General features: G+C 40.9%; 1 protein-coding gene across 1 annotated transcript in view; it reads left to right on the forward strand.

Moving 5' to 3' along the window:
- col14a1b (collagen, type XIV, alpha 1b) overlaps window positions 1–11,691 on the forward strand; it is a 136,866-nt gene extending 125,175 nt beyond the window's left edge. Inside the window, exons 39-48 of the mRNA XM_076082365.1 lie at window positions 1,360–1,413; window positions 2,017–2,070; window positions 2,623–2,694; window positions 4,688–4,723; window positions 6,004–6,070; window positions 6,519–6,707; window positions 6,906–6,983; window positions 7,068–7,223; window positions 10,618–10,623; window positions 11,423–11,691. Coding sequence (XP_075938480.1) covers window positions 1,360–1,413; window positions 2,017–2,070; window positions 2,623–2,694; window positions 4,688–4,723; window positions 6,004–6,070; window positions 6,519–6,707; window positions 6,906–6,983; window positions 7,068–7,223; window positions 10,618–10,623; window positions 11,423–11,691 — 981 coding nt within the window. The remainder of the gene's footprint in view (window positions 1–1,359; window positions 1,414–2,016; window positions 2,071–2,622; window positions 2,695–4,687; window positions 4,724–6,003; window positions 6,071–6,518; window positions 6,708–6,905; window positions 6,984–7,067; window positions 7,224–10,617; window positions 10,624–11,422) is intronic.
- Window positions 11,692–17,676: the final 5,985 nt, after the last annotated feature.

The following is a 17,676-nucleotide window of genomic DNA, read 5'->3' on the forward strand; positions in this document are numbered from 1 at the left end:
CTCTTTCAGGTTTATGTGATCACTTCTGGGTTTCATCTACATACATGTGAATACTGTACTTTTAATTATGAATCTTAATCAAATCAGTTCATGTTGATAAGACACCAAATGTCTACAGTCACTTGTAGCGGCTCACTACATCACTTCACAACATCAGGATCAAACTTATTTATGTAGAATTCAGATTTCCTCCCTGTTCGGGGTTGATGGCGAGCCGGTACTTGGTAGAATTGTACTTTGATGAGTTTTAGTCGGTTGGTGGCAGAACGTTGCTTCTGTTTCACAAAGGTCTGATGCTAGAAAAGAGCCTCCCACAAGTAATTACAGCTCCACGGTAAATTACGACTAATATGACCTTCTGGAAGCAAATAGTTGTCCGATTTTGAATAATGGTGCCATTTGCAAAAGGTTGATTTCTCTTGTTTGAATCTATTTCTGTTCCCTGAGTTTGTGACACGACAGCTCGATTCAACCTCGCAGCGTTTACAGGAATGTTTTCTGCTTTTATGTTGTTGCCGTGTTTGCCTTCAGAGTTGATCGTACAGGAAGCAATGCAACAAAGATCCCCAGCGGGAATCTAACCAGGGACATTGTAGTCAGACAGAGTTTCCATGCGTCCTGGAAAACACATGGAAAATTAAAGGAAAATTGAATGCCCTGGAATATTACTTCAACATTCTCCTGTTTTTCAAAGATCAGAGATCCCAGAACGGATAAAAAAGCCATCTGAAAGGGCTAAGTTATGTTCACGATCTTATTCAAATGGTTCATGGACCAGAGTTACCATTACGTGACCTACGTAACTATGCTACGTTACTTACGCAATGTAGTAACGCGACATAGCTTTACTACGTTACGTATGCATGTCATGTGACCTATGCAACTATGCTACATTACGTAAGCTACATTACGTAGGCGACATAGTAACGTTGCATTGCCTAAGCTACGTTATAGCTACGTAGTAACGTAACATAGCATTACTACGTTACTACGTTGCCATAATATAGTGTCAACCTTACTTAACCAACATAACTGTGCTACATTACGTAAGCGATGTAGTAACGCTACATAGCGTTGCTATTTTACATACAAAACGTAGTAACGGTGTGTAGCGTTACGTAACATAGCTTACGTAACTTTATGTAATGTTACGCAACTTAAAATAAGTTGATATTTACTGTTTACATAGTTTGACGTATACGAGGAGTTGGGAGTGAGAGCGGGCTGTCGTTTCATTTTCACAGTGCTGCTGTTCAACCAGTCTATAGTTTATATACATATATATATATTGATGATATTTATTACATGTGTGTAGATTAGGACTTTAGATGTGAATGTGACTCTTGGTGTTTTTTTCAGGGAATAGCTGGCAGACTTGGAGGTCCAGGCAGAGACGGACCAGCAGGATCCAGAGTGAGTCACCTCGCAAATATTACTGTCAATGTGTGCAATGGGGGGGGGGGGGGGGTTGACCCTTCAGAAATTGAAACCTCTCTTTAGATATTAATTTAGTTTTCAATCTAAATCTAGATTTAATTTAATTCTGTTGCACCAAAACCTTAAACCCTCACGTACAAGAGATTTAACTCTGAAGAAAGTTCAGGGACAAACTCAACCCAGTTGAGTTTTATGATGCTGCTGAATTTCTGTTTAATTTAACTTTAACTCGCTTTTTACTGAGCTAGCTGGCTTGTTTGCAGTATTTCACATTATACTAAGCCGTTACACTTAGTAGTAGTATTACACTTTGGATATTACAAGTGGAATCATGTACTACTTCCCTCTACAACTACTACTCTTGTATACTGCACCACTACTGTACTTCTATCAGCTGTACTAATACTACTAGCGCTAGCTATATTTCTACTACAGCTACTTCTACTTACATACTACTTCTCCCACCAATGACTTCAACACATTTCAAAACCTATTTAGAAGCGACTCGCTGAGCCGAGCGATGAAACTACCAGAAGCAGCGTCTTCCTAAAGACTTCTTGTTTGTTGTCTCCTCCACAGGGACTGCCGGGTAAAGACGGGCCGCCGGGCAGACCGGGTCCCTCAGGAACTATCGTGAGTGCAGGTTTTAAATGTCGACTTTGTTCGTCTGTTGTGCTTGTGATTCTCCTTCTGGACTCCTGAAGGTTGATTTTAATTGGAGCTGTGACTGGAGGAGATAATTATGCAGCTTCTGGGACGTTTTTCTTCTTCCAGGTAAAGATGCTTAAAGTTGAGCAGTGAACAGGAGAGGAAGTGCCGACTCTACGCTGTCTTCTTCTTCTTGTTTTTTAAACATGGCACTGATCCAACTGAACCTTCCTGTAAAATCACCTTAAAGCTACGTTTTCCTTCCAAAGCTGCAGAATCAATCGAGAATCGAGCACCAGAAAGTGTTTTAATTTTAGACACGTTGATTTTGAAACAGTATGAATTCATATTAAATGTGGACTTTTATTCTGTTTCCTGTTATAACAGTTCACATCCACTGCTGTGTGGAGTAGTTGTGACAAGCAGCAGTGGAAATATGAATGTATGCATCACAATAAGTGGCGTTGTACATTATATTTACACGTTTTAGCTTCTTTGTTTGAAGTGGACTCTGACTCTGATTCTGTGTCTCTTTAGGGGACGCCAGGAGGCCCGGGGGCCCAGGGTAACACGGGCCCTTCAGGGAAACAGGGAGATCTGGGACCATCGGTGAGTCGACTTGTCCGCCTGTAAAGAAGGAAAACACACCTCACCTCTCTGACAGAAGGCCGCTTCACAAACAAAATATAAGGAAGTCACGTCAGTCAGGCTTAACGGAGACACACAAAGAGTGTGTGTGTGTGTGTGTGTCTCGGAAGGATTAACAGGATTAACAGCTTCCTGTCCGGTCTGAAGGTCCACGAGTCTGTCAGTCACATACACACACACACACACACACACACACACACTTCCTTTGACTGTTTTCCTAATACCTCTCACTCAACAATGAAAGACCAACTGATGAGGACAGATCCTCTCTTCCTGTCTCTTCATCCTCTGTGAAGACGTTTTTAACAGGACGAATAGTTTGAACTAATCTTAGTTTCCAGGTTTGTACATCAACTATAATAATAATCTTTAATGCACGGGGATTTCCTCTCTCAGAATCCGTGCAGTAAACAGTTTAACTCCGGCTGTTTGTTCACTGTTCATACAGCACATGAGAGAACTACTGATTCACCTGCTGTATGTCTTAAAGGAGCTTTGTTATAATAAACAAACACGGAGGAGAGAAGAGGAAACGCCGATGGATGATGTTGAAAACATATCAATATTACATATTATATTATCGGAAACAAACATTTTTGGAGTCTAAACTAAACGAATGACAATCAGAAGAAAAGGCTCACATGAAATCAGAGGATATTTATTTATTTATTCATCAAATATTTAATTTTGTTATTTGAAAAACGAGTAAACAGGTTATTATGAATCACCTCTCATCTTGTGAGGAAGGAGCCTGGAGGAAGTAAAAAGTATCAAATAAATACCCACAATTGACATCATTTTCGACGTTTTCATGGTAACGTGATATGTTGCAGCAAAGTGGCGTCCCATTCGTATTCACACCATCTCAAGCGCTCACAGTCACACTCACCAGGTGACGTCAGTGAGTCCCTGAGGGTTCAGGGTTTGAGGTCATTAGGACTAGAGGAGCGGAAACCCAACCAGGAAGTGGTGACGGGCACAGAACTACACATCCTACTTCTGCATACGCGTAAACAAATAAACCCACGCTAAAAAGGTCATCCACGTGGGAGAGTTCCATCATCGAGTCTTATTGTTTGAATGTATGAGAAGAAGTCTTTTTATCACATTGTTTCTAACAGTGTTCTGTGTGAGAGCCGCTCTCTGCTTTGACATTCATTCCCTGATTAAATGAAACGCTTGCAGACAGTGAATCACATGTAACGAATGAGATTCAGTGGGAGGTGAAAACAAACTGCTGACAAAGAGACATGTTGTGAAGCGTGTAATTACTGCTGCGTGGGTGGACTGCACCGAGCCTGAACTAACTACCACACGCTGCCAATTGCAGGTCTTGATGTGAACTTATCAGAGTAAAATAAAAGAGTTCAGGTTTTAGAAAATACAGTTTGAACAAAGATTGTTGTTGTTTATAACGACTCAAATGAAAGTTAAAAGAAAAGTTAGTTCAACGAGCTCAGATTCTGTCTGGTGAAGGAAACACATTTCTCAAACGATTTAGATCAGATTTAGAAAATTACTTTTTTTTTTTATTTTGTTCTCTCAGGGCTTCCGTACAGATGCGTAAAAACTTCTAAAATGTCAAACAGCACGTCCAAACTAGATCTTGCAACTTGATTCAATGCATTTTACTGCTGCGGTTACAAATTAAGACAAAGTCAACGATGGATAAAACTAAAAGGTGATAATTGTCAGTCTTAAAAGCAAACAATAATCATTAAAATCCACAGTTCCCTCGTCGTTACGGAGGTAAGACAACATTCCAGAGGCTCAGAGTTAATCAAAGCGACTCAACAAGACGGGAGAAACAAAGTAATCCAGACTTGTAAGAGGATTCGTGAGCTAGAGAATCATTTTGCGTTTGCGTGAATTTCCGTAACATCTGAACCGGTTAAACTTCACAGCTTTGTTTCTGGGTTTTTATCCTCTTCTCATTGATTCTTCTCTGTTGCAGGGTGTTCCTGGAAGCAAAGGGGAGAGAGGTGAACGGGTAAGTGGTGTCGTTTATGCAAAGATGGAAATAATGAACGACTAAAGTTACTCCGCTCTTTTACTCGCCGGCAATGTGGGTTTCCTTCAGAACAGAACATGAAGCGCTGCGAGATAAAACACTAAAACGACTCGCAGGTTGTTGAGCAGAGCATGAACGCTCGTTTTTACAACAGTCCCTTTAAAGGTTTAGTCAGTTAAAAATGTGAAATTTACAGGCGTCAAAAAAGACAAATAAAGTCAATGGGAAGACAAAAATGGAGGCAAACAGACAAATATTCAGTCAGGATGACTCCAACTGAGAAGTGTCCGCTGGAGCTTCAATTTCACTAAACAAGTAAAGTTATCTTTAGTTAGATGTTTAACTGCTCTAAATAGAGTTCAGGTTATGTGTTGTAGCATTAAGGTGTGTTCTGTCAGACAGGGAACCGGCTCTCTGGCTGTTTGTCTGACACCTAAGTCGGGGTAAACATGAAATGTCTTAAATAAAAACTATAAAAATAGAACACGAGTAGAACGGATATTGGACTGTTTTTCGTGGTCATTTGACTGGTACAGAAGAAAACAGTTTCATTGCAATTGTTTATGCGATTGTTGTTAGTTGTTATGGGGACGACACACGTCAATAAAGGCTGTAAAATGTTGCCGCAGCTCGTCAGGAAGAGAGCGAACGCAACTTTGGAGACGGATGGCCGGCTAGTTAGCTAGGTAGCTAACGTTAGCTTGTCCTTCTCCGGAGTAGAGGCGAGTGTTAGCAAGCTAGCTTAACTAGCCAGCTGTATGCTAGTTAGCAAGCTAAGTTTTAATTAATGTATTCATGGCAGACTCTTGTAGAGAATCAAATGTTCATGCTAACATCTCAACGTTTACACTTTCTTTGATTTTCTCCCATACTCCGCCATTTTGTCTCTTCCCCATGATGCATTGCGTGACAGTCCATCAAAGTCGGTCTTACATTAGTCGCTTTGCTTTAAAGAGCTTTATGCAACCGGTACATTTAAGTGTCAAATCTCACTCAGACTTGTATTTAAGACAAAGACTATAAATCTGTTTTTATGCAACCAAACACAATAAAAAGTATGATTTAAGAAATATTCATACACAAACACATTGTGATATTAATCGATGGTACAGATTGTACAGAACGTCAATTTATTTGTTAAAAAATATACATCTGGACACTTTATTTAAAGTCGTGGTCATCAATGTACGTCAGTGCAGAAGGGAAGTCTAGATACTAACAATACAAATATGAATATAGTTCTGCTCGTGTGTCTTCAGGGGGACCTCCAGTCGACGTCATCAGTTCAAGCCATCGCCAGGCAGGTCTGTGAGCAGCTGATTCAGAGTGAGTCAAAACACCTTCTGTATGTTGGGTTTGAGGGACCCGAGACCTGGTTTTAGGGTCAAGGTCAGGATGTGGTTCTGGTTAGTGTCAGTGGCTAAAGGATGCATCGTCAGCACGGACGCATTAAGAGACAGCGGTCCCCTGGACGTAGACGTGCAACACGTCCCACCACCTTTTCTACAGAAGATACAAGACAGACAGTCCTTGTTGTTCAGCCTCTTTTTGTATTTTGTGTCTCTTTGTGTTCGTTTTATTTTCTTTGTAGTTATTTCTTTGTGTCTCTCTGTGGTTGTTTTGTTCCCTATGAGTCTTAGTGTGTCTGTTTTGCTTCTCTAGTTGAGTCAGTAAGGAACTTCTCAGGTGTAGAAATAAGGTTTGTGACTCCATAATCCAGAATATTTAATCCGGTTTGTTTTTGGAAACATGTCCCCTTTGTTTCTGTGTTCAGGCCACATGGCACGCTACAACTCCATCCTGAACCACGTGCCCAGTCCACCGGTGTCCATCCGCACTGTGCCAGGACCCCCAGGAGAGCCTGGCAGACAGGGGACCCCGGGGACCCAGGGAGAACAGGGACCCTCTGGAAGACCCGGCTTCCCCGGACAGAACGGGCAGAACGGGCAGCCTGGAGAGAGAGGTAAAGGGGCGAACACATGGACTGAGAGTTGCAGGTGGTGTCTAGAAGGTTTCAGATGTTGATACTGAGGGATTAAAACTACCATAAGTCAACTCCTTGATACAGAAATAAGATGATTGATAACACGAACATAAATCCTGTTACAACACTGTGTGTGTGTGTGTGTGTGTGTGTGTGTGTGTGTGTGTGTGTGTCCAGGTCAATTGGGAGAAAAGGGCGAGAAAGGACCTCAAGGCGTTGGAGTCCAAGGCCCCCGAGGACCTCCAGGACCCCCTGGTACATTAAACCATTAAATCACCAGAAGCTCTCGATCTGGTCCTCCAGGTGGTTTCTTACTAACTCCTCCTCCTCTCCTCTCAGGTGCCCAGGGGCAGGGCAGACCTGGCAGCCAGGGTTCATCGGGGCGACCTGGAAATCCTGGGTCTTCTGGTCGGCCCGGTGTCCCCGGACCCGTCGGCTCCGCCGGGCCTCCGGGCTACTGCGACCAGAACTCCTGTGTGGGCTACAATGTTGGAGGTACGTAGGGTCCCTTAAATAAATATGACTACACTAGTTTGATCAAAAATGATTCAACAATAATAGTTTATAGTTTCTACTATATTCTCTCCTTGTTATTGATGTTTCATTGAAGGAACTCTCAGTATAAGTGAAGTAATCGTATCTACTAGACTGCTGTGTAATTACAGCCGCTGAGCGCCAAGGTTGTTATTAGAACAACAGAACTTTCAAGTAATTTAATTAAAAATCATAAATGACACACTTAGTATTCATGCCTTACTTCTGCTGTATGTAATTATAAGTTAATTATAGAATAAAACCTCCACCAGCTTGTTTAAAACATGTGGACGTTGTGAAATGTAGAACTGAGCATGAAAAGCTTTTCAATGGCGAGAACTTTGTTTTTATGGATTGAAGGTCGTCGTTTAATTTAGTTTCTTTTCACGTTGAAAAGCTGCCGCCGAGTTAAACGTGCTGCACATCACTGAAGTCAAACATTTGAGGGAGAAACGTGAAACAAATAAAATCAAAGTCAGGATGCAGGTCTGAAATGCATGAGGAACGAAATTGTGTTTTATGTAGAAATTTCATTTGATAAGTTCAGCTTGTTTTTCCCCCTGAAGGGTCACTTCACCTGAATCATTAAACAGATGAAGCTGTAAACATTACACGACGATATATTACTTTTGTTTCATTTGGTCTCAAAACCTCAGCAAGTAAAGTTAAGACAGTTGTGCTCAGTGGGGAAATGTGTTTATTGTGATTTGGTGAAGCAGCCGTTTAAGCTGCAAACATGGAACAAGAGGAACGACCTATTGAGCAGATCACTGACTGAACTCTGCGTCTTCACACTTTATGACTTGACTTGTCTGTTCAGTCACTCTGGGTTCAATGTAAAGATGCTGCATGGAGGGTTTTCTTCTTCATGTATTTCACTTTTAAACACTCCAGAACTCGGCATGCGAGCAACAAATGGCAGCTTTTCTATCTGCTACGTGTTCATTTGCTCTCCAGCGTCCAGACCAGCGAATTGTTTCCGTTATTTGCGGGAAAAGACGGGAAATGATGTCACAGTTAGCATCACAGAACTCTCGTCCCGAACACAGATCAGCAGATGTGACTGTTTAACTCTTGTGCATCACTTCAAACAAAGTCTCTGAAGTCTTTAGAGCAGCGATTCCCAAAAACATGAAACAAATGAACAGAATTTCTTTCATAGTCGTATTTATTTATATCTGCAGTTCACCTTTAATCCACATGGGGGAGCCTGGATGTTCGTATTGTTCTGGTAATTGTACTTTGAGTCTAATATAAACGTCTGGAGTTCATTCTGTTTGTTTAACTGATGAGAGGAAATACAAAGAATGAGATCGTCTGTTAACTCCACCTAAATGCATTTATTTGGTCACATTTATAAAGTATTTAACATATGCATATGTTTTCAATAACATGCATTAATCAAACGTATATCTCTTCAAAACAGCTGTTTATCTGGAAATGGCAGAAAAAATGATCATGAATTCATCCATAAATTCACTCCTCTGTCAGTGTGCAGATAGAGCCTGTTGGGAAACGGGTCTCGATGAGTTTTTGGGGCTTTTTAGAAATGTGTCTTCCCCCCCCCCACCCCCAAACAAAACAAGTTTTAGAAACACTGCTCTAGAGGACAACAATGTATGTAATGTATGTAAGAAATTATTATTCCCCACTTTTAATGAGTTACATCTCCTAACTTCAATCTTAATCATGATTACTGAATATGAATTCATTTTCAGAATGTAAACCCTCTAAATGTTTGTTAATGGGAAAAAAAACACAACAACATATAATTCTATTATTGTTTTGCTCCATAATGCAGCAGTGATGCCCCTAGTGGACACCAGGAGAATAACGTGTGTTTACCCCACAGGGCAAACATGAGAACATCTGCTGTAAAATAATACAACATTGAAGCCAGGGCTTTAGATCAAAAGCCTGATGTAATAGAATGATTGATTTTATGCGTTGTGGTTTGAATGGGTTTAAATGGGGACATTTGTGTCCTTAAGGGTCTGAGTGATACGTGAGTATTATAGGAGCTGAGGTTAAACCTCCAACATGTATTCCATATGCATCAACACAAACAGAGTGTCCCTGGTGATGCACAAGGGTTAAACACTGCAGCTATATTGATGTATATTGAACCATGTGATTCATTCTAACAGTTCCATAGCTGAAGAAACCCAGCATGACTCATCTTTACCTGTTAAATGCATGATTGTGTTAACCCTGGATGTACGTTGAGGTTAAAGGTCACACAGCGGCCTTAGAGCTGCTGCTCAGCTCGCTGCCTGCAGGGCCGTCATGTGAGTAACGTCTGCATGTTGTGATCTTTCCTCCGTCTTTGTGTTTGTGTCCGTCCGTCCGTCATCGCCTCGTTTTTCAACATCTTACGTCTTCTTAACCCTCCGCTCAGTATTTCAGTGACGACTGAAACAACAGCGGAGCTTTTTATCTTTATCTGCTGCAGAGGCTGTAAAACACTGCAGGTGTCACATCATGGGACAGACACGTGATGTGATGTACAGTAAATATAAGACCGTTATAAAGTGGTGTACAGGCAGAAACAACACGACAAGAACGCCAGAAAATAATCTAAATTAAAACAATAATTAGAGTTAATTAAACAAATCGTGCTAGTTTCTGTTATTGTCCGTTCTCATCTCAACATTCACACGGTCATGAAATCAGATCTTTATTTTTTAAAAGATAAACCACAATGGTAAACGATGAAGCTGGTCTTATTGTTTATTCTCCTTCATTTATCCAACTTAAAGACCAAAGACGTCAATTAGTTCATCCAGCTCTCAATGCTCTCATTCATGCATTCATATTTAATATTTGAGTCTTTTCATGGTAAGAAGACGTGTTCTTTAATCATCTTCTCCTGACTTCTCCTTCTAGATGATGATCATCCAGCGCCTCTATTTTAAACCACAAGCTTCACCGACTCAATAAAAACTCCTGTAACATTAAAAAAAACTCTTTAAGAGTTATTAATCTGCACGACAACTTAATATAAATGCTGCACGTTGTTTTAACGTTGTTTTAACCTTGCATGTGTAGATACCTTTAAAAAATATCACGTGAAAACCTTTAATTGTGACAATTTGAATGTGAATTAATTCCAATAGTGTATTATGACCATTGAGGGTGAAAATATATATGATTACAGAGCCAGAGCAGCAGGGGAATATTCACAGAAAAAAAACTCATCATCTTTTGTAAATAGACAAAAAAGCTAATTCACAAAAAATAAATCAAAAATTCCGAGAAAAAAACTTGAATATTCTCTGAGACTATTAAGTCATACATTTGTCAAGAGCCACGTCGCTTCACTCTGCATGAATGGATGAACCTCATCACACCACAGATGGCAGTAACGTGAAGCCATCATCTGCATATTGTTGCTCCTGAAGTTATTCGGTCCTCTGAGCGAGCAGAAGGTCCAGAAACAAGAAGCATCCGTTCCTTTCATGTTCTTTATGTTGTTCTTTTATGAACATAATGCTGACGGTCTCAGTATGTTATTATGTTACGTTGTCAGATGAATCCTAAATATTGCTGTTTCTGAGGACCTCTCTGACAGACGGCCTCTGAAGGACAAGAAGGTCCTGGACGATGAAAATAAATAAATACTAATATAATTCATATATTTTGCACTCGGTGGCGTCCAAAGTGAAGCGACGTGGTTCATTGAAGTATATGACTTTATAATTTCAGAGAATATCCAAGTTGTTGTTTATCCCCGGCTGCATGATTTAAAATATATATTTATTTTACCTACGATGGCCTCGATACATCTTCATCATTAATAAATAACAAATCTAATGATTGTTGAAACTTTGACACATTTGCACAAAATTAATCTCACAATAAACGAGAACGTTTTTGTTTATTTTTAACATTTGATTTGCGGTTGTGAATCCTGAATTCATCCTCTGAACTCTGCTTTCAATCCGTAACCCTGGTAACCCTGATAACCGTTGTCCCTCTCATCCTCTTCATCCTCTTCATCCTCTTCCTGTCTCACTAACCCAATCAAACCCCCAATGATCCGATCCAAAACGTTGCTTGCTGTGGTGGCGGGGTCGGCCATCTTTGTTTTGGGCTGTCACTGACCGTCTGCCTGTGTGACTGGCTGCCTCGCCGCCCTCGCTGCCTGCTTTGGTTTGTAGAGGATGTCACTGACCGCGGCGCTGTCCCCGCAGTCCAACTGCCGCCCAACGTCTTCCAGAACTACGGCGAGGCCGAGGAGGAAGACCCCTACCGCTACTATGAGCCCAACTACCCGGCCCCGCGGCCCGTGGCCCCCGACGACCCGACGCTCCAGCAGGACGACGCCGGCGTCCACCGCGTCTCCCGGAGCCTGGAGGGGGAGGAAGAGAGAGTCGGGCCGAAGAGGAGGCTAAAGAGAGCAGCGAAGACGCCGCCTGGACTCATTTAACGAGGAGGAGCCGATTGGAGGCCACTCGCTGTTTCTGATTGGGCGGTTTGGAGTTACGGACTAATCAACAAGTGCCTGATGTAGAGGATTTCTTATGGACATTGTAGAGGGGACGGGGGGGGGGGGGGGGCTTTATCAGGTTGGGACTATTTGAACTCATCTATGCTTTTGAATTAACTCCAAGAAAACAGGTTTGATTCGTTTTTGTCATCGTCTCAAAATGGATTCAGCTTCACGTGGTTTTTATATTTCACGGTCCCGCGACACGTCTCTCCGTTAACGGGTTCGTCATCAGGTCGATTGGAGAAAAGGAAGCCGGTCCTGTTTGTCAGCCTTCAGTTCTTCTGTTTGTCGTTTACCTGGTTGGTTAAAGTGCCTCCTGATCATCCTGCTGGAAGATTCTGGAAGAAATGTTAAAAATACAGAAATGTTAAAAAGCTGCAACAAAGCATTGATACACAGAAACACGTGCAGGTTACAGCGAACCAACGAGCAACGTCGTCACTCTTTGTGTCTTCATATATATATATATATATATATATATATATATATATATATATATATATGTATATACATATATATATATATATACATATTTACTCTTACTTTAAATGGTATGACTGCAGAGCTAACATCGTGACAAATTCAAAAGGTGGAAGCTGTGACGGTTAACTGGTGTTTTTAAATGATTTTTCATGTATCTGTCAGGGACGATGAAGAAATGATGATACATTTTAAATAAATAGAGATTTTTTTGTACAAGATTTAGCGGCTAGCTCGACATTAATACAACTAAATAAATACTGATCTGATATACATTTAAATTCACAACACAAGATAAGTATTTGATTTTGTTTACTAAATACTGAAATTATAAAGTCACACACTTTACGACCGAGGTGCTAACGGGTAACACCGCCTCAAACCACCGCCTGTAAATATACAGATTATGTTCTCTCTCCTAAACAAACTAAATAAGAAACGACGATTCTATGCAGACGATTCAACGGAAAACATCCACAAATTTCTGACCAAACAGGAAGTGAAACATTTCTAGTCGAAACCTGCGTCTTAATAATTCATTTTATTTTATTTTGTTGTTTGAAAGGCTCCTAAACTCTCCAAGAAGTTTCCATCTTCACTACAAAAATACACAAAAGCGTTTATTTATGTCAAGTTCTGCATGTTTCTGTTTTCCATTTCTCCCGTGATGTTTTTATTCTCATAGAGCCGGAGACTCGTCGTACTGTCACATATCAGGATTTATTATGTTTTGTCATTGTTACAGTATTAAGCTCTGTCTTTGAGAAGGTTGATGAACAGAAATGCGTTGTAAGAAACAATAACAGCTGATGTAAAACAGAGTTATTATATTTCTGAGTAAATGTATTTTGGTTTATGTGTCGAGTTTCTGGATCCAGTCTTTGGATTGATCCGCCTCCATTTGTAACTTTTATTTTAATGTTAATTTTCGTTGTTCCAGGACAAAAGTCTTTGGTTTCATTTTTCACATTTTATGCAGAAACTGGAGATTGATCTGAAAGCTGATTATATAAAGAGTCCAGCTGTACTCTGTTTGTTAACGTCGCTCTCTCTCTTTCTGAGCGAAATAATTTGCCAAATATTCAAGCACATTTTAAAGTGTTCCAAAGTTCTTGGAAATCTTTGAAAACAAACTGGATAAATCAAGGAAGTAATTTATCTTTTACTTGGTATTGATTTTTCTCAAAACAATAAAACTGGAGTACGAGCGTTGTTTCCTGTCGTGTGTTTGGTGTTAAACTGTCGCTCAGCAGGTGAAGTGACTCGACTCTAGTTCATCCGGCACTGAGCAGGAAGATGAAGCTCTTTGTGGAGCTGAAGGAAGATGATTGGAAACCAGCAGGTGAGCTGCAGCTCAGGATCCAACAACACCACAGCTCTGCTCTCAGAGAAGCAGAGTCAGACCGGGTTCTACAGCAGCTGATCTAGAACCTGAACCACCGTCAACAAGAACCTGCTGCCTCTCTGTCATCCACCCTGCAGACAACCGAGGATGCTCCTGTCCAGCCCTGGAGGGATATTGTTACGCTTACACTGCAGAGCAGAGTGAACATCTAACTATAAAGTGTGTGTGTGTGTGTGTGTGTGTGTGTGTGTGTGTGTGTGTGTGTGTGTGTGTGTGTGTGTGTGTGTGTGTGTGTGTGTGTGTGTGTGTGTGTGTGTGTGTGTGTGTGTGTGTGTGTGTGTGTGTGTGTGTGTGTGTGTGCGTGCGTGCGTGTGTGCGTGCGTGCGTGCGTGCGTGCTCAACCTGCTGTCGAGCTCAGCGGGTTGAGGAGCCTCTCGGGTGTAAATATGATCTGAAGTGTGGATGAGAGTGATTAATTATTCACGTTCACAGAGTGAGACCCGGGCCGGGAAATCAATTATCTCCTGCGTCACCACGAACACGCCCGAGCTGCTCTCATCCTCTCATCCTCTCATCCTCTGTGTGAGGACGGCTGGAGCTGCTTTAACGGGACGAGTTCCTGCAGATATATTTACTTTACATCCTGTTACTTTCATTGCTTTAGCAGCATCTGTATCTGAGATCTGTTAGATGTAGTAGATTTCCTCTCACACTGTTTATAATATAAATATTAAAGTACGTTCTTTCCCTCCCGTCTGTTTGTTCATGAAGTGAACTCGAGTTGTTTAATTATTATTATTTATGTTTAATTTTCCTGAAGGAGGGTGTTATTGGAGCTCTGAGAGGCAGATCTCAGTAGTGTTCTCTCCTGTATTTATCATGACTTAAGAACGAGTCAAATAAAGGTTTTGCTCGGTTAATATTTTGAATTTAGCTTTTTTTTCATCTGTAACACATGACCCATTTAAAAGGAGAAGACATTGTTGACTTATTTGTCACGTGACTTATTTTAATCCAAACCACCATCTTTCCCTAAACCTATGAAGTGGTTTTGTTGCCTAAACTTAACTAAGTTGTTTCCTGTGAAGACGGAGGTTATTCCACTAGAGGCTCCACGGCCTCATCTTCTAAATGAGACTGAAAGCGTTCATGTTTTCTTTACTCACCTGGGGAAAGAAGACTAAACTAGATTTCTCTGTTTGATCCGTTAAAAGCGTTTCTGCTCAAACATACTGAATTGGATGAAATGAGGCTCAATACATCCAGAAGCTACAGATATCTGAGAGCAGGACGTGGTTCAAGAGGTTAAAAGAAAAGAGATGGAGGAGGACGATCTAACTAGAGGAAGAGGATTCAGGACCAACACATGATCATTCATGCGTTGGTCCTCTGAGGACGCCGGTCCAGGAGTTATAGGAGGACAACACTCCCTGCTCTGCTTCAGCGTGTTGCCTCCTTATAGAACCAGCGTGTGAGTCTGAACTCAGAGCTCATGTGAGGCTGCGTCGTCAATCACAGAGACGCTGAATGAATCCAGGAACATTAAATAAATGAAGATTGATCTCTGTCACTTTTCTCAGTGTTAGCTTCTCTTTAATTCCCTCTTTCTTTTAATTTAATATATATTTTAATAGAAATATTCCCATTTTTCTGCAGCAAAGAACACTGAAATAAACTGATCACAAAAACACCAACGCTCCTCTTTCCTCCTCCTCCTGTCTCTCTTCACCGCCATGCTTTCTCTATGAAGTTCAGAAAGCAGCTTTTATTTCAACTTCCTGCTTTAAAAAAAATATCCGTTAAATATGTCAAATATTCGCAGAAGTATTTGACATTTTCCTTTTGTTTAGTCGTCACCCCCCTGATGTGTACAGACCTTAAAGCATGTCAACATGTTCTAGTAGAAACACTAAATATACCTGAGAATGAGCCCGTGTCTCCTTTAACGTGAGCAGAATGTCAGTTTCCATGGAAACGAGGTAAATTAAAGAGGAATTAATGAGCTTTAATTCTGACACAATCAGCAACACACATCATACCGTGTTTGTTTTGTATCCGTCCAACAAATACAATTCGTACCTTGTAACTTTAAAATGCTGATTCTGTTTCTGCTTTTATTTGAGAGAAACTAAACCAGTGCACAGTGTGCAGTTCAGGGGGCGTGGGAGTGTCCAGAGTTTCCACACAGAGCAGAAGCACTCCTGCCTTTCTGGAAACCTTTAGGTATCTGCCGCTGATGTATATTCAGAGGAAAGAGGAGTTTAAAATCGAGCTGCACCTTTAACGCCGTCATGGCAGCAGCTGCTGGTGTGGTTTGAGGGGAGGACACTCGTGGTGGCCCGTCATCATCACAAGAGCTCAGCGTGTTAAACACAGTAATCACAGCTCTCAGGCTCTGATGAGGTTGATTGTAATTAGCCCGCCAGTGAAATTACAGCGTGAGCGGAAGATGTTTGCTCTCTTTGTTGAGTTTTATTGGAATCACAGAAACTGAGAACGAACAGAGAGCTGGAGGAAGAAATCTGTGAAATTCAAATGATCTGTGTGCATTTATATCTTCTCTCTTCTCCTTTGACCTTTCACTGGGATCTTTATTCTTTATTAGCAGAGATGAGAAAGGTCTCGACTCGACTCTCTGTTTCTACACCGACTAAATGCTGCCCTCATGTGGTGAAGGTGACGTACAACACATACCAGTGAAATGTATACGCCTCTTTTTCTTTATTCTGTCTGTTTTATTTATATGATATTCAAATGAATTAACTGTCTGAATGAGCTAATATAGGAGACCGTTTGTAAACACAGTTCATTTAAATGTGATGAAACTTAATCTTCAGTGAGTCCTGAGTGTATTAATGAAGAGGAACACTTATTAATAAAGAGGAACACTTATTAATAAAGAGGAACACTTATTATAAAGAGGAACACTTATTAATAAAGAGGAACACTTATTAATAAAGAGGAACACTTATTATAAAGAGGAACACTTATTATAAAGAGGAACACTTATTAATAAAGAGGAACACTTATTATAAAGAGGAACACTTATTAATAAAGAGGAACACTTATTAATAAAGAGGAACACTTCACAGTTGCTGACCTGCGGTGGTTCAACTGGGATGTAGAAGTGAACTCCAGGTGTGACGGTGCACTGTGACATCACTGTTGGGCGTTGTTACTGAGCACACTTCAGCCATGGCGTATTAGGGACGCTGTACAGAGAATGTAAATACCGCCGGGGTAACAATTGTTCTAAGCGTATATGAATGCGTGTGTCGATAAGAAGAGGGATTTATTGTTTGATTAAATTACGTGAATCTTTTGTGTTCTGGATCTTTTCTGTTTGTCTCAGAGTCGGCGTGCTGAACATTCGTCCAGCCGGAGTCGACGTAATGAATGTGACTCCTGAATATTTCTACTCTAGTCCGACACATGCGGTTCACATTCTGGGTCCAGATCCACCAAATGAGATTAGATCAGAATCAGTGAGATCAAACCCCATGTGACTGAAGCTGACCAATGAATGAATAACTGTGGTGTCATGTGAACTTAAGGCTTCAAACAGACATCTGATGCTTTAGAAGAAAGACTTGTATTATTATATTATGATGCTAGAGGAGGTTCAGAGCCACATATGTTCTTTTGGAAACAACTTGACAAAACAATCCCAACTCGAGGTCCATTCCAGGAGCTGTTCTGGAGCTTTCTACCCCATCACATCATCTTCTTCAGCAGTTTTCACAGAATTGTAAATGTTTAAAAGACACTTTAAAGGGACTTCTTGTCCATGCTGGTCAAAGTCCACCAAGATAAAGCCCTGAGAAATACTTTTTATAGCAAACTTCATCTCCTGAAGAAGATCATGTGATATGACTGAAAGCTCCTGAGCAGCTGCTACATAGACAATGCTCACCAGCTCGTCTCTAACTGTGTCTGTCTGCTGTTTGCTGCTGAACCGGCAGTGCACAGTGGCTTTTTTACCGCTTTTATTGTGAAAAACAATGACATGAGAGCAGCTACAGTGAACCAGAACAGTAAGTGTTGTGATTAAGATATTGATTGTAGACGCTTGGGCATCAGATCTCAGCAAGGACGTT

The sequence above is a fragment of the Anarhichas minor genome, unplaced genomic scaffold, assembly GCF_050575085.1.
Source record: "Anarhichas minor isolate MPS153535 unplaced genomic scaffold, ASM5057508v1 ptg000094l, whole genome shotgun sequence".
Classification (NCBI taxonomy): domain Eukaryota; kingdom Metazoa; phylum Chordata; class Actinopteri; order Perciformes; family Anarhichadidae; genus Anarhichas; species Anarhichas minor.